The following is a 22,540-nucleotide window of genomic DNA, read 5'->3' on the forward strand; positions in this document are numbered from 1 at the left end:
GGATTCTGGCCAAGGACTCGTATCTTGGTTGCTGGCTCGATCCCTGGCCCTGGTTGGGTCATGGTTGGGAGGCAACCAATCGATGTTTCTCTCTTTGTCTGTCTGTCTGTCTGTCTGTCTGTCTCTCTCTCCCCCTCTCTCTCTCTGTCTCACCCCCCTTCCACTCTCCCTGAAATGCAATGGAAAAAAATATCCTCAGGTGAGGATTAAAAAAATAAAAGATGCAACAAAGTGCTTTTGGAATACAAGTTTTAATAATATTTCCAAATTTGAGCTATAAAGTAAGAATTCCCCCTCAAAATCAATGTCTTTAAAGAGGGTTAGATAAATTTTCAGAAAAATGCCTCTTCAACATACACACATGAGAACAGAAGACTTACTACCTTTACTATCTGACTAGATAAGGTAAGTACGTAAGTATACTTTATAAACACAAGACATGCCTAAACTCTTCTAGCATACCGACAACAGGATATTCCATTCATTAGAGAAAAGATCATAATAATGTGCACCAATCCCAATTAGATCTCCTCTCTCAATACCATTACCAAATAAATAAACTATGAGATCTCAGATGAGGGATAAGAATCACCGAAACCAACAATGCTTGTGAAACAGTGACTGGAGGGAAACAGGGCAGAGCTGAACTTGTAAACCAAAGGGAAGCATACACATGGTCAAAACAAGACAAACCTATCACATTAAGACACATCATTCACAGATCTCATGCGGGGGAAAAAATCCCTCTTTTTTAACAGAGCCTTGGTTCAGTGACTGACAAACATTACCAGCACTCAGCAAGAAATGACCAAATTGACAAGACCCCCTAGGTTGACACTCTACATTGGGACTAGTTACCCTTATCACCACAACCATTTAACTTCCATGTACATAACTTAATGCTCAATTCTGTCTTACAAACCTTATAATTCTGATGTGATTCGAAGTTGGAAAGTGGAGTATTGCATGAAGTGGAAAAGGGCATGACTTTCATACCTCTATAAACAAGACCTTTATCATAAAGTTGTTTGAAGACCCACCTAGCAAGCAAAGAGACAAAGTTTTAGAATAATATATAACCAAGTATGTTTCCCCAAAAGCAAACATTTATGCTGGGTTCTGTTTATAGAGTTTGTGTCAACCAAAGACATGAAAACACAATGTCTCTCAACTGAAGATTTGCTAGTAAATTACAAGAGATCAGAATAATGAGACATTATGTAGATATAGAAGTGCTAATATCTGTTGACATGGAAACATGTTCATGATTACTGTTGACTGAGAAAAGTAATTGACATCATACCATACAGTAAGGAGCTAATTATGTAAGACTGTACATATCAGTATACACATTTACATTTTTCAGGAGTGCTGAAAAAATAGATTTCCACTAATATCTTAACTATGGCTGGCATTTCAGTTTTTGTTTTTCTAAATAGTTTTCTGGTGTATTGCTTCAATTTCACTATAATGGGCAGTTTTACACCACTGGGATTAGAATCAGTGTCTCTCTACAACTAGCCAAAAACTTTTATTGAATACTTAATCATGTTGATTTAAGCTAAAAAACTAATAGGACACTGCAAAGGTCAGTAACAGTCATCCCAGGTTCTCCTGTGATTACTCACCTCTCCCAACTGGATGCTAGAATGCACTGGTGAGAACTCTTATTTAATTCTGCCATTTTAAAATTCATCTTTATAGTCCAACTCCTCCTATGTGCCTGTCACATAAATGAAATAACCCTCTCCCCTTTGCTAAAATACATTTTTATGAAAACTGTGTATTTTTCATGGTATTCTTTGATTTAGACAGAGCACAAAAAGTGATGTCTTATAAATTTCCCAAGGTTAAACTCAATCTTAAATTACATACTTTTAAGTAGAGCACTCATAGAAGACTACAGGAGGACTTGGATTAGCTATCCTAAGACACAGTTTTCAAGCCTAAGAGTCATAAAACTAGCTGTGTGATCGCAGGCAAGTCATGACCACTTGCCTTTACCTCAAACAGGGTCCTAACCCAATCCATAGGACTTTGAATCACCTAGAAAAATTTATGTGGAACTACTTTATATAGTCAAAAGAACCAACTTAATCTAAATTATCACCATTATTAATGCTGTCATTAAAGGTATCTCCTATTTTTTTGTATTCACCCTAGGTCCATGTGCCTTATTTATATGCCAAGACGTTCCTCAGGAACAGTAACACCTTAATACCAACAGGCTTCAAAAACTGTTTTTCCTGAATTAAGAATGTTTTGTGTAAATTAAATATGTAGAGCTGTGTTTTCCAACATGTAGGTAATAGCCATAGGTGCTCATTTAAATTCATTAAAATTAGAAATTCAGTTCCACATTTAAGTGCTTAACAGCCCCAATCTAGAGCATATAGTACCTTCTTTTTCCGACGTTTAACATGAACCCTGGTTTTTAGATGCTGTAATCATGAGGACACCAGCAGCTCAGTGAATAGGAAGCCCCCTGCTCAAAGTCCCTGGCATGTCAGAAAATCTGATCAGCTTTTACATTGGGTACATGGGTCTGGAGATGCATCCACAGGGGTATATCAGAGTCAAAGGCTCTGAGAACTGCCCCAAGGTGTCTTGCTCCTCAAAGGCAACATGTGCGAAGCATGTGCAACAGATCCCAACTAACAGAAATGTGAGTAGGTAGACAGGAAGGCAATATGAGCCACAAGCACCTACAATGCAGTGCAATGGAAGTGCATCCTACAGAACAGTGCTGCAACTCACCTGAAATTAAGTATAATTTACCAGAGTTATGTACAGAAGGCATTTTACAACCCTAATAATGATGCCTGTTTACCCATTGATAATATGTAATGATTTTCAGACTATAGTAGCAGGCTCAAGTTAAATCACCTATCAAGACTGGCATTGCAACAACTATCTTATAATAAATAAAACCCATTTTGAAATGGTTATTGAATAGTAACTGCACTATACTCTTCTCTTGGTATAAAATTCAAGTACACAATCTCCTAGACTTACTTCTTTAATAACCAACTTCGGAAACCAGTTTCCCTAAATTTTATACCAATCATTTTGGCAAAAAATCTTTGATATAAAGCCATTTCTATTTCTTTCTCACTTATTTTCAATTACAGTTGACATTCAATACTATTTTATCAGTTTCAGATGTACAGCATAGTGGTCAGACATTTCTTTAACTTATGAAGTGACCCCCTTACTCTAAGTCTAGTACCTACTCTACACCACAGTTATTATAATATTATTGACTATATTCCCTATATTGTGACTATACTGTAATTACCAATTTGTACTTCTTAATACCTACTGTATTTTCCATATGAAAAACTGTAAGGCTACTTCTGCCCACCCCTGTATAACAGAATATTCATTATATTTACAATTTCAAATAAACCTACCAGACAGATTCCATGAATTCTGGATAGAGAGTTTTGTAGTCATTGTCAAAGTCAATCCATCGGCCAAGTCTGGTAACAGTAGACTTAAAAATGTAAATGTTAGTTGTTAGAGAATGATATTTGTTATTGTACATAAATGTGTTTTACTTGTTTATCACCACATGCAATGACTTTGGGAAAAACAGGCCAATCAATGATTCAGGTAAATCTATATTGCAATCAACACGCTTTGTAAGATTAAGCACCAGATTTCTGTGGCATTCATCCTGTATGTGAATGTTATTTAAAAGTATAAATATGCCTTTAAAGTCTACCCGAATTACCATTTGGGAAACACTACAGGTATAACTGATGCTGGCAAGAATCAGAAAAGGATAGTAAAACTACTGCGGTTAAAGTATGAGAAAGAGGATATTTGCAAAGAACCTCCCCACAGAATTATTATTAATTACAAAGGAAAAACCCCAACTTTACAATGAAGAATCCTGACAGAGATCACCTTAGAAACCAAAGTCAACATAAGCAATGAGACATATCAGTGTCATAGACCTCCTGACATGACAAAGGGTATGTCATCACTTCTGAGACATCCTTTCCATAAACGGAATCACAAATATATATTAGATATGCAGGAATTTTGTTTTTTAAAAAAATGTTTTTATTGATTTTTTTATAGATAGGGAGGAAGTGAGAGGGATAGAGAGATAGAAACATTGACTGCCTCCTGCACGCCCCCTACAGGGGATCAAGCCCACAACCTAGGCATGTGCCCTGATCAGAACAGAACCTGTGATTTCTTGGTTCATGGGTAGATGCTCAACCGTTGAGCCACACCGGCTGGGCTACTGAAGGACTTTCTACAAAATAACTGGTTTGTACTGTTTGTACAACGTCACTAAAAGTGACAATGTCAATCCCTGGCCGGGTAGCTCAGTTTGGTTAGAGCATCATCAGATGGTTGCGGGGTCAATCCTCGGTGAGGGCACACACCACCACCAGTGAATGAATGCATGAATAAATGGTACAAAATATATACATATATATATATATATATACACACACAGATGTTTCTCTCCCCCCTCTCTCTAAAATATAAACTAATTTTTTTTTTAAAAGGTTTAAACACAAGTGACAAGGTCATAAATGACAAAGAAAGATTGAGGTCATGTTCCAGATTAAAGGTGACTAAGGAGGTATGACAACTAAATGCAGTGTGTGCTTCTAAACTTGTCCTTGGATCAGAAATAAATATCAGAGGAACTGGTCAAATCTGAATAAGGTCTAATGTAATGTATCAATGTTAATTTCTTAATAATCTGCTTTTGGTAATTATACTACGGTTATTGAAGGTGTTAGCTGGTGAGTAAAGGATATAAGGAAAGTCTTCATACAACTGTTGCAATTTCTAATAAGCCTGAATTATTTCACAATGAAAAATTTAAAAATAAGGGGAAAAAAACCACCCACATGAATATTATAATCATCAGGATTTTTCCCTACTGGAGAACAGGCAGGGAAAGTTAGAGTAAAGAAAGGAGAAAATTTAGAAGCTTTGATTTTTCAGATTGATGAAACAAAATTTTATTCACCAACAAAGAGAAGTCACTCTATGTTCTGAGCAGGGAATAGCAAGATGAGCACAGCCTTGTGGGAGAGAGAACTTGACAGGCTGAGTGGGAAGCCCATGAACAAGAGACCTATTAGGAAATAGTTATAGGAATGAAGAGGTGAGAACCTAGGGAAAGGTTGCAGGAATGAAAATAAAGGACTAAATAGGAGATATAAGAGATACTAAGAAGACGTGATATAATTTGCCATTCAACTTGATCATAATAAGGATTAATGTTTGAAGCTAGAGACCACTGGCAGAATAGGGAATTCTGAACAACATCAAGTTTAAGAAGTCAAAGTGGTAAGACAGAGATGATGAGAAAAATAAAACCTCGACATGGTTTTAAGTTACACAAACTAATTAATCAGAAGTCCAGGGAAAAAATAGGGAGTTGAGGATCTTTGTTCCTAAGTCCTTAAGAACAAGCAAGGGGATGAGCTCTGACAGCACTTGACAGTTACTTGGAAGTACCAGCTGTGGGAGCATTATTACTAAGAGAAGCAGGCAAGATGGGAGTAAAATTCATGTAACAATGAGTCCAAGTTAGAACTCATTTTAACATTTAATTTTTTATCTTTTTTACAATATTCAAGTTAACCTATTTGCTAGGACAACCTGATTCCTGTCATATGCTGTGGGCAGGTAAAAGATTAAATATGGAAGACTAATGAAGCACATAGAAATAAGAGAGGCTTCAGTTTAAGCTACAGTCTACATATTAGGGTTGGAGGTGGAAACAAAACATTCCTTTAAAAAGCATGGTTGACCCTCTGCCTGGCTGGGTGTGACTCAGCAGTTGACCATCAACCTAGGATCCAGGAAATCGAAGTTCGATTCCAATCAGGGAACATGCCTGGGTTGTGGGCTTGATCCCCAGTCGGGGCGTGCAGGAGGCAGCTGATCAATGACTCATCATTAATGTTTCTATTTCTCTCTCCCTCTCCCTTACTCTCTCTGAAATCAACAAAGATACATATATATATATTTTTAAAAAAGGATGGCTGACCCCTCTTATAACCTCACATGAGCAGCCATACTTTTGGGAGCAACATTAAAGGCACAAAGGACAATAAACCATTTCAACTCCAATTTAAGTGAGAAGTTTTTGTTTATTTTACTGAAAATAACTAAACATACCTTCCACTCAGCAGAATATCTCATCACAATTGCTCGGCACTGATTGTTATATTCCACAATCCCCATTTTGGCTACATCTTCTGGTCCTCTGATTCCCAGTATCTTATCAATTTCATATTCCTGAAAATTTACAGTAACATTGTTAACCACCCTTCTCTATGTAACACACCACAGGTAGGCCATGACAATCCCATCCAAATCTTCTGTCAAGCCACTCTGGTGAGCTTATCTTGTAACTATCTTTAATAGTGCCCGCAAACATATGTCCACAGTGAGGCAGTCCAGTTGCAAAAGAAGCCCATCATAGAAAGTAAATCTAACAATACAAATGCAAACAAATGCAATTCAGCAACTCTAGAAAATAAAACATATTCTAAAAAAGTAGTTCTCAAAAAAAATCTAGAGAAAATCAACTATAAATAGTATTACAGAAATGAAAAGGTCTGATTATAGTAAAAATTCATCATACTTATACATATTATATGATGAAATGTAATGGTTACTAAAAAAATCAAAACATAAGGCTGGTGACTCCAACATACCACAGGTAAGCCATGACAATCCCATCCAAATCTTCTGTCAACATGAAACCCATTTTGGTGAGCATATCTTGTAACTATATCTTTAATTGTCCCGGCAAGTATATGTCCATAGTGAGGCAGCCCAGTTGCAAAAGGAGGCCCATCATAGAAAGTAAATCTAACAGATACAAAAAAATGTGTTAAGTCACTTTAAAATAGACAGCAAAAATTTAGGACAACACTTTTCTATAGACAGCAACTGTTATAGTGGAGTCTTCAGGAAGAAGAAAAGCAGTGAGACCAGGAAATTCAGATTAACTGATTAGGTATTTACCAGAGGTCCTGCTTTCAAAAAAGCTAGTTATGGGGGAGCTGGAGAGGCCTCCATTGGGCCACTCTTTCTTCACCGATTAGTCCACAATATAATCCAAGTTATACATCCTGATGCTGAATGATGAAGTTATTCATCAGTAAAATAGGGCAATAAATGCTCTGTCTCATAAAGTTTTTGAGCACGAGACACGTGATTAGAAAAATACCACTGGTCTCTAGGTGAATGGAGAGCACAGGCAGACGTATCCTAGCAGAAGGCGACTACTAGCTGAAGGACTTAAGTGAGGTGGTGATGAGAAAAGTGGAAAGGAAGAGGGTGATACGTAAACTCTATTCAATAGAGGTCTAAACTTAAATGGTTCTAACATCTGAATTTCATGATACCATTGAAGTTAATCTTTTCACAAGAACTCTTAAACTGAATTTAACCTAATAACTGAGAACTCATCCATTCAATGTATACCTACAACAACTACGAGTACCCACTACATAGAGCCAGGAAACTGGGAATGCAAAGGTGAATAAAAAGTTTGTGCCTTAACAGAACACAGTCTAAGAAATGACTAGTCTTAAGGACTCCACCTTTACCAGGAAATTCACATACTTGGGCCTGTGTTTTGACTGCTTTAAGCATTCTTGAAAACAATTAAACTTGGACCAGAACTGCAAGATTTTCTCTTCTTCAGCAGGAAAATTGATGTTTTCTGGAACTTGTTGAACCATTTTGTTGCTGCAAGAGAAATCAAGTTTATTATTCTCAAGAAAAGTCTAGAAATAACAGATTACCATACATTAAAATGAGTGTACATATTACTACATGTTACTTTAAAAATAATTACAGGTTTTTTAGGCATAGTTCACGCACTATAAAGTTCACCCTTTTAAAGTGTACAATTCAGTGATTTTTAGTATACTCACAAGGTTGTGCAACCATAACCACGCTCTAATTCCAGAATATTTTCATCAATGCTCCCTTTCGTCCTCTAAAAACTGTACAGATTAGCAGTCACTCTCCATTCCCTTTCCCCAGCCCTGACAACCATACATCTACTTTCTGCATCTATGATTTTCCTGTTCTGGACATTCATATAAACAGAATCATGTATGTACAGCCTATTTTGTCTGGCTTCTTTTATTTAGAATTATGTGTTCAAGGTTCATCCATGTTGTAATATGTATTCATACACCACCACTTTTTTATACTGAATAATAGTATTTTATTGTATAAAGATGCCACATTTTGTTTATCCATTCATTAGTTCATGGACATTAGGATTTTTTCCACTTGTTGGCTATTATGAACAATGCTATGAATATATATGTATTTAAGTTTTTGTTGGAACTATGTTTTTAGTTCCCTTGCGTGTGTGTGCGTGCGCATACACACACACACACTCACAGAGGAGTGGAATTGGAGGTCGTATCTGTGTAACTTTTAAAAAGATTGCTAGCCCACCTGGGCATGGCTCAGTAGTTGAGAATCAACCTAGGATCCAAGAGACTGCGGTTCGATTCCAGTCCGGGCATATGCCCAGGTTGCAGGCTCGATCCCCAGTCAGGGGCGTGCAGGAGGCAGCCAGCCAATGACAACTCTCTCATCACTGATGTTTCTCTCTCCCTTCCTTTCTCTCAAATCAATGGAGATATATATTTTTAAAAAATTGCCAAGATTTTTTTTCAGGGCTACACATTACTTTATATTCTTCCAGCAGCGAATGAGGAGTCACTCCTTATTACCATTACTGTATTAGACGAAGTCCTAGTGGATAGGAAGTGGTAACTCATGGTGGTTTTGATTTGCATTTCCCTAATGATCAGTGATGTTGAGCATGTGCTTACTGGGCATTTTTTACATTTCCTTAGAGAGCTATCTATTTATCCTTTGCCCAATGTATAGTTATCTTTTTATTGTTGAGTTGTAAGAATTCTTTATTCCAGATACAAGCTCCACCTGTTATAAAATTTGCAAAAATTTCTCCCATTTTGTGGACTGTCCTTTTATTTTCTTCATGTTATTACATATTTCTAATTCTGGTGAAGACCAGTGTACCTATTTTTTGTTTTGTTTCTTGTGCTTTCAATGTCATGTCTAAGAAACCACTACCTTAAACAAGGTTGCGATTTTTTAGCTTGTATTTAGGTCATTGATCAATTTTGAGTTATTTTTGTAATAGTATAAAATAGGGATACATGGTATTTTTAAATTATTGCAAAACTTGTCTCAAAATCACACTCTTCACCCATTTTTCAACTACAATATAGCATTTAGTAGATAAATTGCTTCTAAGAGAAAACAAGAAAATCCTGGGAATTCTTGGTCAGAGCAGTCGCAGAGTGCTGACTCTCACGCTAATCCCCCAGGGTCCTACTAAAACGCAGGCACCGGCTCCTCATCTGGAGGCGAGGCTGGCGAGTGCGCTCTAATAATGACAATAAAAGTTCAGTAACAATCTAAAAAAAATCTCGAAATAGGTTAAGAATTAGTACCTACACCCACAGGACAGAAAGCACTTCTGTTAAAATAACTTCGGCCCTCTGACCTCATTTGTTAAATCTCAATCGCACTCACTTGCTACTGAGGAATGACAAGACCTAAAACACTTGTGACGCTAGTAAGGCGAGAACCTCACATTCAAACAACTCCCAGCTCACTCAATCTCCTACTTATCCTAGTGGCTGCTTTTTCACTCCTTTCGGGAAGGGCACGCCCTACAGCTCCGGCCCAGGCCCCGGGCGCCGCGGGCGCCCGCGCGGCAGCGCCTCCCTCTCGCTCCCCGGGCGGGCGCGGGCGGGGTCCCAGCCGGCGGCGGGGCGGGACGGCCGGTGACGAGGCGACGGCGGGGGGACGGGCGGCCTCGGGCGCTCGGAAGCTACCGGGGCCGGGCCGCCGACTTGGGAAACTCTGAAAGGAAAGCATCAAGCGAAGCACAGTAACGACCCATGTCAGCAAAACGGAAAGGTCCTTACAAGCGGTGCCTCGTTTTCCTTCCATTATTTTTTAGATGCACGTGTACCTCTGAGCTTTATACAGGAAAAAAGAAAAGTACAGGCGGGCCACTCGTGTGCGCCCGAAACGTATCAGTCGGAAGCCCACGGCTCCCGGGTCCGCGGCGCGCGGCGCCTCCGCCTCCCCAGGAAGAGGGGTCCCACGGCTCGCACCTCACGCCAGGCCCTCGCCCTCAGGCACCGCGCGGAAGAGCTGCGACCTTGCCCACGCCCACGCCCGCGAGGCCGGCCCGCCGGCCGCCTCCGAGGCGCCACCGCCGGCGGCCGTCCCGACCGCACTCAGGAAGATCTACCTCAGCTCCCACTTGACGTTTTAGAAAAAGGGACTTAAGCTGTGAAGACGACTCTTAACTTTTATAAAATTTTCTAGGGAGCTCCGACTCCCCCAAAGGTGAAGAATCACTGCATTAAGCCAAACACAAAGACCTCAGCTCCTACTTACCATCTGGAGACCCCAACCCCTCGCGCCGCCAGCCCCCGCGGTGGGCCCGCCCCCCCGCTCCGCACCGCCCGCCGCCGTCCCCCGTCTCCCCCCGTCCCCGCCCGCCGCCGTCCCCCGTCTCCCCCCGTCCCCGCCCGCCGCCGTCCCCCGTCTCCCCCCGTCCCCGCCCGCCGCCGTCCCCCGTCTCCCCCCGTCCCCGCCCGCCGCCGTGCCCCGTCTCCCCCCGTCCCCGCCCGCCGCCGTCCCCCGTCTCCCCCCGTCCCCGCCCGCCGCCGTGCCCCGTCTCCCCCCGTCCCCGCCCGCCGCCGTCCCCCGTCTCCCCCCGTCCCCGCCCGCCGCCGTCCCCCGTCTCCCCCCGTCCCCGCCCGCCGCCGTCCCCCGTCTCCCCCCGTCCCCGCCCGCCGCCGTGCCCCGTCCCCCGCCCGCCGCCGTCCCCCGTCGCTCCCGCCCGCCGCCGTCCCCCGTCGCTCCCGCCCGCCGCCGTGCCCCGCCGTCCCCCGCCCGCCGCGCGGGGCCGGTTCTCAGGAACACCTCCACTCCCAGTCACTTCTAGCGCCGCCACCTCTGCGCTCCCCTGCGAGCGCGGTCCCACCGCACCCCGCAGCCACGCGACGGCTCACGTGCTACCGCGGCACCGGCGGCAGAGCGCGGACGAGGGTCGCGAGTCTCGGCCCGGGCGCCAGGCTTCGCGCGGGTCGCGAGGTCGGTGCCCCGTCCCCCCGCCCTCCTCCTGGGGGCCGAGCGCGCGCTCACCGACAGCCCCAGGCCTCAGACGCGCCGACCGAGGCTGATGCAAGGCCCGGGCCCCGGGCGAGCGCGGCGCCGGCACCGGCTAATCAGGGCGCGCCGTCGGACACCCGGCAACAAACCAAACGCCGATAGGCGGCTCGGGCCCCGCCCATCCCGGCGCGCCCGCGGTGCTCGCCGGGAGATTCCGCGCGGCTCGGGCGGCGGTGCCGGGAGGACCCTTCAGTGCCTCCGGGCCCGGGGCTTCACGCGGCCGTGTGCGCCCCTCGGTGTCCTCCGCCCGCGGCGGCCTCGGCAGCTGTGCTGGGGCTGAGCCCCGCCCCGGCGGGTGCCCCGGCGGCGCTCGCAGGCCGGCAGCCCGCTCGGGGGCGTTGTCGGGGCCGCGGCACCTGCGCCAGGCCCCAGCCGCCGGCGGAACTGCGAGGCCCGGCTCGGGCCTCCCGCCCCCGGCAGGGCACACACGAATCAGCCAATGAATAAATAAGTGGAACCGCATATCGGTGTTTCTCTAAAGTCAGTAATTTTTTAAAACTTTAAAAAAATCATTTTAGCAGGCGCTGGGGAATTCTGATGCACACTGAGACTCCTGGCCTGCCGCTCCGGGGACCCTCCCGCGCGCGCCGGGCGGCAGCGCTGCCCCGGGGCGGGGTCGGGGGCCGCGGGCTGGGGCGCCCTCTCCAGAGCTCTGGGCCTGACTGTAGCAATTAAACGGCCACATGCAGGTGAAACAAGGAGAGAAAGGCCTGGTAACCAGCCTTAAAAATGTTTCCCGCTATGAAAACAAATCAATTCCCTGCTTTCTTACATGCGCCCCGCCCCTGCGGGTGAACACGCGCCCCCGAGCCGCGCGGACGGCAGCCCCGGCCTCGGCCCGAGACGAGAGGGAACCGCGGCCCGCACCTGCTCGCCGTCTCCATCAACGGCGGCAAAAAGTCGGTCTGGCCGAGAACATGTAGAAAGCTCTCAGTACATTTAAGAGCATCTCGAGAACCCGAGCGGCGCTCACTCAACCTCCAGGGACGGCCCCGCAGCTCGTGCGGGGGGCGGGGAGGTTCCGGGCGCGGGAGCCTCGGCGCGTTGCCCAGAACTCGACGTCTCGAGCCCGAAGCCTCCGGCTGCGGCCGCCTCGGCCCCTCCTGACCCCTCGGCAGGCCCGCCCTGACCCCTGACCCCCGGCAGGCCCGCCCTGACCCCCTGACCCCCGGCAGGCCCGCCCTGACCCCCCTGACCCCCGGCAGGCCCGTCCTCGTGCTGCGGGGAAGACAGCCCAGGGGAAGCGGAGCAAGCGAAGGAGTCTAGGGAAAGGTTCAACGTGGTCAAAACAGACTGCATGGGTCAGAATTAAATCCTCACTGTTCTTTCCCGTAGTTGTTTTGATTTCCGAGAGGAGGGAGAGGGAGGGCACGTTCCCGCACCAGGAATCCAACCAGCGACCTTTGGCGCGCGGACGACGCTGACCGAGCCCCGCCGGGGATAAATCCTCCTTTTCAGAGTAAGTCGACAGGTAATTCTAAACCTGAAAAGTCAAGAACTCACAGCATAAGCTTGTTAGAAACACGGAGAAACTCAGAGGAAACATTACACCGTAGAAGGTGGCTGTATCCGGGGAGCAGGAGTTGGGGGTGGGCACGGCTACCTGATGTGACCCGCTTTGGAGACGTAGGTGTGACATTTAAACACGGTCCAAACGGAACCCCTCCCGCCGAGGTGGGGTCCGCGTCCCTAGCCACTGAGTACAGGCGGGTTCAGTGTTGTTTCTACCTACACAGTGGAAACGACTCAGCCAGTTTCTGAGCTAGGCCTCGAGACCGCTGGCACTGGTTTCCTGAGCCCCAAACCCAGCCGCCCTGCTGTGAGGACACATGGAGAGGCAGAGTGGCCCATCTGAGAAACGGGTTCTAGTTCCAGCGGGGCCAGGCCAATGATACCACATGCAGTAAGACAAACAGTCCCCAGTGAGTCCTGACCAAACTGGTTATTTGTAAGCAAAATAAATGATTGTTAATGAAATGACTTGTTCTGTAGCAATAGATAAGAAGGCATAAATGTAATACACATCAAAAGGAGGTTATTTATCCTGCTGAGTGGCTGTTTGCATTCTCCATGAAGTCCAGTCTTGGAAACACAGGACTCTTCAGCCACTTAATTCACTGGACACTGTTTATTAAAAAATTACGTGCTGAGCGCCCGCTATGTTTTAGACACGATTCTAGGCAGTGGGGACATAATGAATACACAGATGACATTCCAACCCTCACGAAGTTTATACACAATCAAGATGCAAGTCAATTTCAAATACGCACGTTATGGTTCAATGATGATCCCTTGGGATTGTTTTTATACAACACAATTTTTTTATGTTTTACTTTTTTTTATTGATTTTTGCCCATTAGTTGAGGATGCAGGGCAAACAGAGAGAGGAAGAGGGAGTGAGAAAACATTGATGTGAAGGAGAAACATCGACCCATTGCTTCCTGCATGGGCCCTGACAGGATCGAGCCCGCAACCTGTATGTGGGTATGTGCCGAAAGGGAATCGAGCCGACGGCCTTTTGGTGTACTGGATGACAACCAACTGAGCCACACCTGCCAGAGCTACACAATTCTGTACAGAGCCCAGTTTGATAGGAGGACTGTCTGTCTGTCATCCTAGCCCAGTTGATTTAACAAGGTACTAAATCTGCTTCCCTATAGGGACTTAGAGTCCTGACTCCAACTGTGACTACCTACCTTTCAAACACTTGGATTTTTCATAAGCCTCTGTTCTAAGTAGAATTTTGGGATTGATGGGCTTGCCTCTATCAATTCCTGGAGGGGAAGGACAGAAAAACTATTTGGTGTCCTTTTCTGGTCTTCCCAGAACTCTCCTGTAACAATGGTCTGAAATGTCCTGCGTTTTAGTTAGCTGTTCACCAGGACACAAGTACAAAACTCAAGTTTGACTTGTGTCCAGCCTCTTAAATAAATAAATAACACAAAATGGAGGTCAAGTGTATTTGGTACAATCAGAAATAAATATTTCAAGTAGCCTATAATTCATACAAAACCTAACTTGGAAAACACAAGTGCTCTGACCCATATATTTTAAAACGGTTTATATAAAGCTTGCATCAGAAGATGCCCATTAGTTATTGAGGATGGAGGGCAAAGGGATTATATACAAAGAGTTTTCTTTTTTTTTGAGGGACTGTCTTGTGCTTCGTTAAAAAAAGTAAAGTTCAGCCCTAGCCGGTTTGGCTTAGTGGTTAGAGTGTCGGCCTGTGGACTAAAGGGTCCTGGGTTCGACTCTGGCCAAGGGCATTCAGGAGGCAACTAATCAATGTGTTTCTCACATAGTTTCTCTCTCTCTCAAAATATCCTCAGGTGAGGATTAAAAAAAAAAGTTTAGGTTAATTTTTTTGAAGTACTTAGGTAGTAGAAATAAAGGAAAATCACAGAAAAACATAGCAATAGCAACCAGCATTGCATCCATTAGCCAGATTTTGAATATTCCTTCACTCCAAATTCTTGTTAGCTAAAATTGTTTTCTAGTTCATCCAATTTCTATAAGTGAATCTTGTTCAAAATCAGTATCAAAACCAATAATCACACTTTTTATTTTGGTTTCACTCTCCTTTTGGCATCTTTATGTTTCTTCCGACAATCCTAGAAAAACATAAAAGCAAAAAAGCCTTTGTTAAAACTAAATGTAAATTATTTGCAAGGAGTTCAGTAACTATAAAGTAAAATGTAGGGTTATTCAGTGTCAGGGTTGTGCAAACCATTGTGTAAGTGCTTACCTGGAATGAACAAGGACAATTTAAATTTTTGGTGTTAAGTGTTTACAATGGAAACTCTAACTCAGTCTTTCAGAAGACTCATATTTCCTGTTACTTAATGAAGCATGGCTGGAACTCAGACGAGTTACTAGATTCAGCCAGTTTTCAGTCTCTTCATCTGTACCATGTGTGTTGGATTGAACAACCTCAAAGGTCCCTCCTAACATTATAACTCTGAGTGTTTAAATCATGTTCTCAGTTGTCATCCTTTTAGTCTTAGGTGTCATACCTATTCCCCTATTCTTACACAGATATATATTAACGCAAAGATAACATCGTATTTATTGATGGGGACAATATGAAGATACAATTACTTACCATACGCAGGTTGTTTGTTCTGGCCTCCCAAGAATTCCTACTAATATTATCTCCCATTCCTCTCCAGAATAAGTCAGAACCTACTTGGGGAAAATAAAAAAAGACGAGGCAACAAATTAATACCAAAAAGGATACCATTCTAGTGCTGGCATTATCAAGTTCTTTAATTCTACTTACGACTTACCCACACCACTCAATTTATGCTAATTTTATTTTAGTTTGTTATTATTTTTAAGTCTTTAAATTTTTCAATTACAGTTGACATACATTATATTAGTTTCAGGTGTACACTCCAGTGATTAGACATTTATGTAACTTACTAAGCGATCAGCCTGATAAATCTCCTACCCATTTGACACCACAGTTATTAGAATATTATTGACTATATTCCCTAGGCTGTACTTTACTTCCCAGTGGCTATTCTGTGACAATCAATTTGTACTTCTTAATCCCTTCACCTTTTTCACCCATCGCCCAACCTCTGTCCCATCTGGCAACCATCAAAATGTTCTCTGTTATCTATGAGTCTGTTTCTGTTCTACTTGTTTGTTTTTTAGATGTGTATTTATTGCCATTTTATTGTTCATATTTTTTATTTCTTCTTCTTAAAGAAGACCCTTTAAAATTTCATGTAGTACTGGTTTTGTCAGGGATGCTCTTTATCTGTCCTTCGATACTAAATGATAGTTTTGCTGGATAGAGTAATCTTGGTTGTAGGTCCTTTTTAAAATTTTTATTGTTGAGAGTATTATAGATGTCCCCCATTTTTCCCATGTTTGGCCCCCTCAACCCAACTCCAGCCCCACCCCATGCCTAACCACACTATTGTCTGTGTCCATGGGCCATGCACATATTCATATAAGTTCTTGGTTTAAACCCCCCCCTCCCCTTTACATCTGTCAGTCTGTTCCATGCTTCCGTATCTCTGGACCTATTTTGTTTGTCAGTTAATTTTGTTCATTAAACTCTGCATATAAGTGAGGTCATGTGATATTTTTCTTTCTCTGACTGGCTTATTTTGCTTAGCATAATAATCTCCAGGTTCATCCATGTTGTTGCAAAGGGAAAGAAATCTTTTTTATGGCTGCCTAGTATTCCATTGTGTAAATGTACCACACTTTTTATCCACTCATCTACTGATGAGCACTGGGGCTGTTTCCAGATCTTAGCTATTGTAAATTGCACTGCTATGAACATAGGGGTGCATATATTCCTTCTTATTAGTGTTTCAGGTTTCTTAGGATATATTCCCAGGAGTGGAATCACTGGGTCAAATAGCAGTTCAATTATCAATTTTTGGAGGAGACTCCATACTGTTTTCCACAGTGACTGCAACAGTCTGCATGCCCACCAGCGGTGCACCAGGGTTCCCTTTTCTCCACACCCTTGCCAGCACTAGCTGCTTGTTGCAACCTGTTCCAGGTGTGAGGTGATACCTCATTGTTGTTTTAATTTGCATCTCTAATAACTAGCGACATTGAGCATTTTTTCATATATCTCTTGGCCATCTGCATGTCCTCTTTGGAGAAGTGTCTATTCAGGCCCTTTGCCCATTTTTCAATTGGATTGTCTGTCTTCCTTTTATTGAGTTGTACAAGTTCTTTATATATTTTGGAAATTAACCTCGTATCAGATGTATCATTGGCGAATATGTTCTACCATACAGTGGGTTCCCCTTGCATTTTGAGGAATGGTTTCTTTTGCTGTGCAGGAGCATTTTAGTTTGATATCGTTCCATTTGTTTATTTTTTCCTTTGTTTCTCTTGCCCTAGGAGACGTATCAGCGAAAATTCCACTACGTGAGATGTCTGAGGTTTTACTGCCTATGTTTTCTTTTAGGATTTTTGTGGTTTTGCATCTTACATTTAAGTCTTTCATCCATTTTGAGTTTCTTCTTGTGTACGGTGTAAGTTGGTGGTGTAGTTTCACTTTTTTTTGCATGTACCTGTCCAATTTTCCAACACCGTTTATTAAATATATTGTCTTTAATCCATTGTATGCTCTTGCCTTCTTTGTAAAATATTAATAGACCATAAAGACATGGCTTTATTTCTGGGGTCTCTGTTCTGTTCCACTGATCTATATGCCTGTTCTTGTGCCAGTACCAGGCTGTTTTGATAACAGTGGTTTTGTAGTGTAACTTGATATCTGGTGTTGTGATCTCTCCAACATTGTTCTTCTTTCTCAAGGCTGCTGCCACTATTTGGGGTCTTTTTGGGTTCCATATAAATTTTTGGAATATCTGATGTAACTGAAATATGCCATTGGTATTTTAAAGGGATTGCATTGAATCTGTAGATTGCTTTGGGTAGTATGGACATTTTAATGACATAATTCTTCTAATCCATGAGCACGGTACATGCTTACAATTTTGTGTCTTCCTCTTATTTCCTTTTTCAATGTCCTGTAGTTTTCCCAGTACAGTTTTTTCCCAGGTATCTTATTTTTTGTGGCAATGGTAAATGGGATTGTTAATTTTGTATCCTGCTACTTTGACAAATTTATTAAATCTAGCAGATTTTTGGTAGAGTCTTTAGGGTTTTCTATGTACAATATCATGTCATATGCAAATAATGACAGTGTTACTTTCTCCTTTCCAATTTGGATGCCTTTTATGTTTTCTTCCTTTTTGATGGCTGTGGGTAGGACTTCCAGTACTATGTTGAATACGAGTGGTGAAAGTGGACATCCCTGTCTTGTTCCTATTCTTAAGGGAAATTGTTTTAGTTTTTGTTCAATGACTGTGATGTTGGCTGTAGGTCTGTCATATATGGCCTTTATTACCTTGAGGCATCGTCCCTCTATTCCCATTTTGCTGAGTTTTTAATCATAAACGGGTGCTGGATTTTGTTGAATGCTTTTTCGGTATCTATTGATATGATCATATGATTTTTGTCCTTCATTTTGTTTAAATGCTGTATCATGTTATTCACTTTTGAATACTGAACCAACCTTGCATCCACAGAATAAATCTGACTTGGTCATGGTGCATGATCATTTTAATGTATTCCTGGATCCTATTTGCTAATATTTTGTTGACAATTTTAGCATCTTTGTTCATCAGGGATTTTGACATGTAATTTTCCTTCTTTGAAGCGTCTTTATCTGGTTTTTGAATTAGGATAATGCTGGCCTTGTAAAAAGAGCTTGGAAGTCTCCTTTCCTCTTGGATTTTTTGGAATAGTTTGAGGATAGGTGTTAATTCTTCTTTGACTGTTTGGTAAATCTCTCCTGTGAAGTGACCCAGTCCCGGACTTTTGTTTATAGTTTTTACATTACTGCTTCAGTTTCATTAGTTGTTATTGGTCTATTCAGGTTTTCTGACTCTTCTTGATTGAGTTTTAGAAGACTGTATGCTTCTAGGAATTTGTCCATTTTGCCCAGGTTTTCATGCGAATCTCTTCTGGCCTGCAATTTCTTTCGAGAAATCAGCTGCCAGTCTTATGGGAGCTCCCTTGTAGGTAACTGCTTTTTTTCTTGCTGCTTTTAAGGGTCTCTCTTTGTCTTTAACCTTTTGCATTTTAATTATGATGTGTCTTGCAGTGGGTCTCTTGGGGTTCACCTTGTTTGGGGCTCTCTGCACTTCTTGGACTTGTATGCGTATTTCTTTCACCAGGTTAGGGAAGTTTTCTGTCATTCTTTTTTCAAATAGGTTTTCAATTTCTTGCTGTCTCTTCGCCTTCTGGCACCTCCATGATGTGAATGTTGCTACACTTAAAGTTGTCCCAGAGGCTCCTTATACTCTACTCATTTTAAAAATTTGGGTGTTTTTTTTTGTTTTTGCTGTTCTGATTGGGTGTTTTTTGCTTCCTTATATTCCAAATTGCTGTTTTGATTCTTGGCTTCATCTATTCTACTGTTGATTGCCTATAAATTATTCTTCATTTCAGTTAGTGTATCCTTCATTTCTGGCTGGTTCCTTTTTATCGTTGGTATGTCCTTTTTTATGCTGTTGAAGTTCTTACTGGGTTCATCTAGTCTTCCCCTAAGTCCACTGAGCATCCTTATAACAAATGTTTTGAACTCTGCATCTGGTCGATTGCTTGTCTTTATTCTGTTTAGTTCTTTTTCTGGTGTTTTGTTGTGTTCTTTCATTTGGGACATTTTTGTGTCCTCATTTTGCCAGCCTCCCTGTGTTTGTTTCTATGTCTCCGGGGTTTGGTAGAATGGCCTAACATACTAGGTGTCCCATTGGGTCCAGTGGCAGAGCCTTCACGAATTCACCTGAGCTGGGCACTCCAGGTGTGTGCACCCCACGTGGGCTTTGTCCACTCTCCTGTTGTAGTTGAGCTGTGACTGCTGTTGGCACATCAGTGGGAGGGATCTACTATCAGGCCGATCAGGTCTGAGGACCGTGAGTAACCACTGTGGAGGATAAAATGCTCAGGGCGCATCCCATGGAGCAGGGCTTAACTTCAGCAGGGCTTTGGTGCCCGCTGCATTCACCCCTTGAGTGTGTTCCTTGTGGAAGCTGGTTGGCTGGTGCTTCAACGAGGTTTGAAGCTGCTCACTGGGAATGCTGGGTCTGGTACCTCCCTGGAGGTCCAGGCTAAGGTTAACTACTGCCTGTGTTCTGCCCAGGGCCATCTGGCATGAGCTACAAAGCGATCTGCAAATGGCTGCTACTTGTGCTGGGCTTGGAGGTGCCCAGGAGAGGCCAAGCTGTGAACCAACGCCGGGGGCTGCTAGTCCCAGGCCTGGAGCCACTAAGTAAGAGGTCCATGGCATGCTGGGCCAAATGCTGCTTATTTGAGAGTTTAGGAAAGTCAGAAGCATGAGCCAAGACACCCCATTGGTACTGAAAAGCCACTGGAAATAGCTTGGGTGGGTCCAAAAGTTGGGTGGAGTGGGTCCTCAGGGAATCACCAGGGCTGAGTGAACAGTGTAAGCCAGGTGGATAGAGACTGCCTGCAGGCTCTGTGAAGGGGAGGGCTCATCAAAGAAACAATGGTCTCTGCCAGCACTTCTGTCTGGGAGAAAGCTGCCTCTCCAGCTCTTGCCTTGATGCCAGACAGATCAGTTCCTCCCTGTGTGTCCTGGTGGTGCCTTTCAAGCTGCTGCCCCAAATGAAGAACTCAGAGGGAGTGAGTCTGAATAAGTCTGTGTGAGTGGGCACTACCTGGGACTCCAGCAGCCTCCCTCTACCTTAGCCTCAATCGCCACTGGTTTTTAGATCCCAAAGTTACAGGGACTTCTCTTCTTGGCACTGGAACCCTGGGCTGAGGTGACTTCTGTGGGGCTCTGACCTCTTGTTCATCATGGGGACCTCTGCAGCTGAGATATTCCTCTCGACTTTTATCCACCACAAGTGGGTGTGGGACCAGCCCATTCCACATGTCCACCCCTCCCACCAGTCCCAGTGTGGCTTCTTTATATCCTTAGCTGTAGGACTTCCATTTAGCTAAATTTCAGGTGATTATGAATGATGGCTGTTCTGGAGTTCAGTCATATTTTTTTTTTTATGTGGTTGTAAGAGGATGTGAGTACTACATTTACCTATGCCGCCATCTTTACCAGAACGAATAGGTGTAATCCAGGGCTCCCATCAGGGCAGTGACTACAGTCCCAGAGGTGCCCGGAATCCCTGGGCACAGACTTCCCCACTGCAGCTGGAAGGATTTATGCTATTTTTCAAAAATATTTTGAATTGCTAGGGATTTTATTGTTTATATAACATATACTATTATGGTTTATGTTTGTGCTAGGCTCTAAGAAATGAGGAGTCATCAAGAGCCTCAGGGTTTTCACATGAACTTTTAGGGTACTAAAAATGTAGGAGTGTTTTGTCTAGCATCTATGCAAGTTCATGAAACAAAACAAGCTCTTGATGATAATAAATGGGTGAGGGAGGTGGTGAATGGGAGCCCTTGGTCCTCCAGGCTCTAAAGTCAATATGCATCATTTTAATAGAGAGGCTAACCCACACAACACTGCAAAGGGTCAGGATTTTTCAAAAACAGTTCTTACTTGGATGCATGTTATTGTATCAGAATGTGCAGTGGCAAGAGCTGTACTATTACCAGTTTTATGCCATTTAATAAAAAAATGGACTTACCAAGAAGTCTTTCATCATTCTTAGAGAAAAAGAAAAATCTGGTGGTCTCTTTCTCAGGTAATGATACTTCTCTGGGAGGGGGGAGTAAAGATGGATATTGGTTGGTTAACTTCTATATTTAAGAAGAAATATTTACATTGAAAACATAAGCGGACTATTCCTTAAATATGTCTGCTTTGTGTTTTGCTTATTGTGCTGAGTTAAAGTGCCCCCCATGCTCTTTCTATTCAACATTCTCCTCCTCTCTCGGAGGCTTTGGTAATGAAGACCTGTCTACCTTCTCCATGCTGGATGCTGATACTTTCACCCTACCACTGCCATCCTGTTTTCCAATGTTTCCCATGGGGTGGCAGCCAGCCAGTTGCAGCATCCTCTTTCCAGACCAGGGACTTCAGGTCAGGCTCCCTTCCCTGTGCACATCATATCCCTCACAGGCAGTGCTATCCAAATCTCAAGAAAAGGAAATATGCTCCCCATTCCAAATGAGCTCTCTAAATAAGCTGAGAGAAGAAAATTAGGTTGTCTTGAAAAGATAAGCGTAGATTCTTCCAGAATATTTCTAAAGCATGTCTAACTCAGGTTTTACGAATTACGAATTATGCCTGTACAGAAACAATTTGCTTACCCAGGGCTGGGCTTTCTGTCATCGGTTTCTTCAGTAACATCTTCCTCTTCTGAACTGCTATCTTGGAAACGAGGGGTTCCCTGCCAGGCAGCCTTACCACGTTTCACTGTCTCAACTCTATAGGTCTCTATATTGTCATGACAATAAAAGATGACAGGACTGTTAATGAATAACCAAGCATTTCTGAACATACTCATTTGATTACTTTCACCATGTTAGCATAGTGTAAATTAAGACATTTATAATATCTTAATCATTAATTTAAAATAGGTAGTATTTTTTAAGATTTTTAAATACTGAGAGAAGCTACTATCACATTTTCTTTTTTTGGCATTGCTAGAGTTAATTGATAAGGGGGATACAGTAATATTATAAAAAGATATAAAAACAAAATTTATAAATAGGCAACATAGTTTTTAAAAACAAAATAATTGTGGCACCTGTGCTAGCATGAGAAGCCTTAAATAGAACCCAATGCAGTGAAACCAGTTTTCCTTCCTGCTTATTCATAAAT

The 22,540-nt window shown here is 43.1% G+C and overlaps 2 protein-coding genes across 7 annotated transcripts in view; both read right to left on the minus strand.

Moving 5' to 3' along the window:
- The window catches only part of IARS1 (isoleucyl-tRNA synthetase 1), a 94,128-nt gene extending 82,813 nt beyond the window's left edge, over window positions 1-11,315 (minus strand). The window contains exons 1-6 of one of the 3 annotated variants that reach the window (XM_081152210.1): window positions 11,218-11,315; window positions 7,621-7,746; window positions 6,705-6,861; window positions 6,163-6,282; window positions 3,414-3,496; window positions 923-1,040 (exon numbers count right to left, since the gene is read on the minus strand). In XM_081152210.1, coding sequence (XP_081008336.1) covers window positions 923-1,040; window positions 3,414-3,496; window positions 6,163-6,282; window positions 6,705-6,861; window positions 7,621-7,739 — 597 coding nt within the window. In that variant the 5' untranslated portion in view covers window positions 7,740-7,746; window positions 11,218-11,315. Of the gene's footprint in view, window positions 1-922; window positions 1,041-3,413; window positions 3,497-6,162; window positions 6,283-6,704; window positions 6,862-7,620; window positions 7,747-10,464; window positions 10,523-11,084 lie in introns of those variants that run through there. The other 2 variants (XM_081152212.1, XM_081152211.1) reach the window with 2 other exon arrangements.
- Window positions 11,316-13,329: 2,014 nt separating this feature from the next.
- The window catches only part of NOL8 (nucleolar protein 8), a 38,874-nt gene continuing 29,663 nt past the window's right edge, over window positions 13,330-22,540 (minus strand). For 2 of the 4 annotated variants that reach the window (XM_081151311.1, XM_081151313.1), the window contains 4 exons: window positions 22,027-22,153; window positions 21,402-21,472; window positions 15,347-15,429; window positions 13,332-14,855 (listed from right to left, as the gene is read on the minus strand). In XM_081151311.1, the coding sequence (XP_081007437.1) occupies window positions 14,805-14,855; window positions 15,347-15,429; window positions 21,402-21,472; window positions 22,027-22,153 (332 nt within the window). In that variant the 3' untranslated portion in view covers window positions 13,332-14,804. Of the gene's footprint in view, window positions 14,856-15,346; window positions 15,430-21,401; window positions 21,473-22,026; window positions 22,154-22,540 lie in introns of all 4 variants that reach the window. The other 2 variants (XM_081151310.1, XM_081151312.1) reach the window with 2 other exon arrangements.

This window comes from Miniopterus schreibersii (assembly GCF_964146895.1).
Source record: "Miniopterus schreibersii genome assembly, chromosome: 11".
In the NCBI taxonomy this organism is placed as follows: domain Eukaryota; kingdom Metazoa; phylum Chordata; class Mammalia; order Chiroptera; family Miniopteridae; genus Miniopterus; species Miniopterus schreibersii.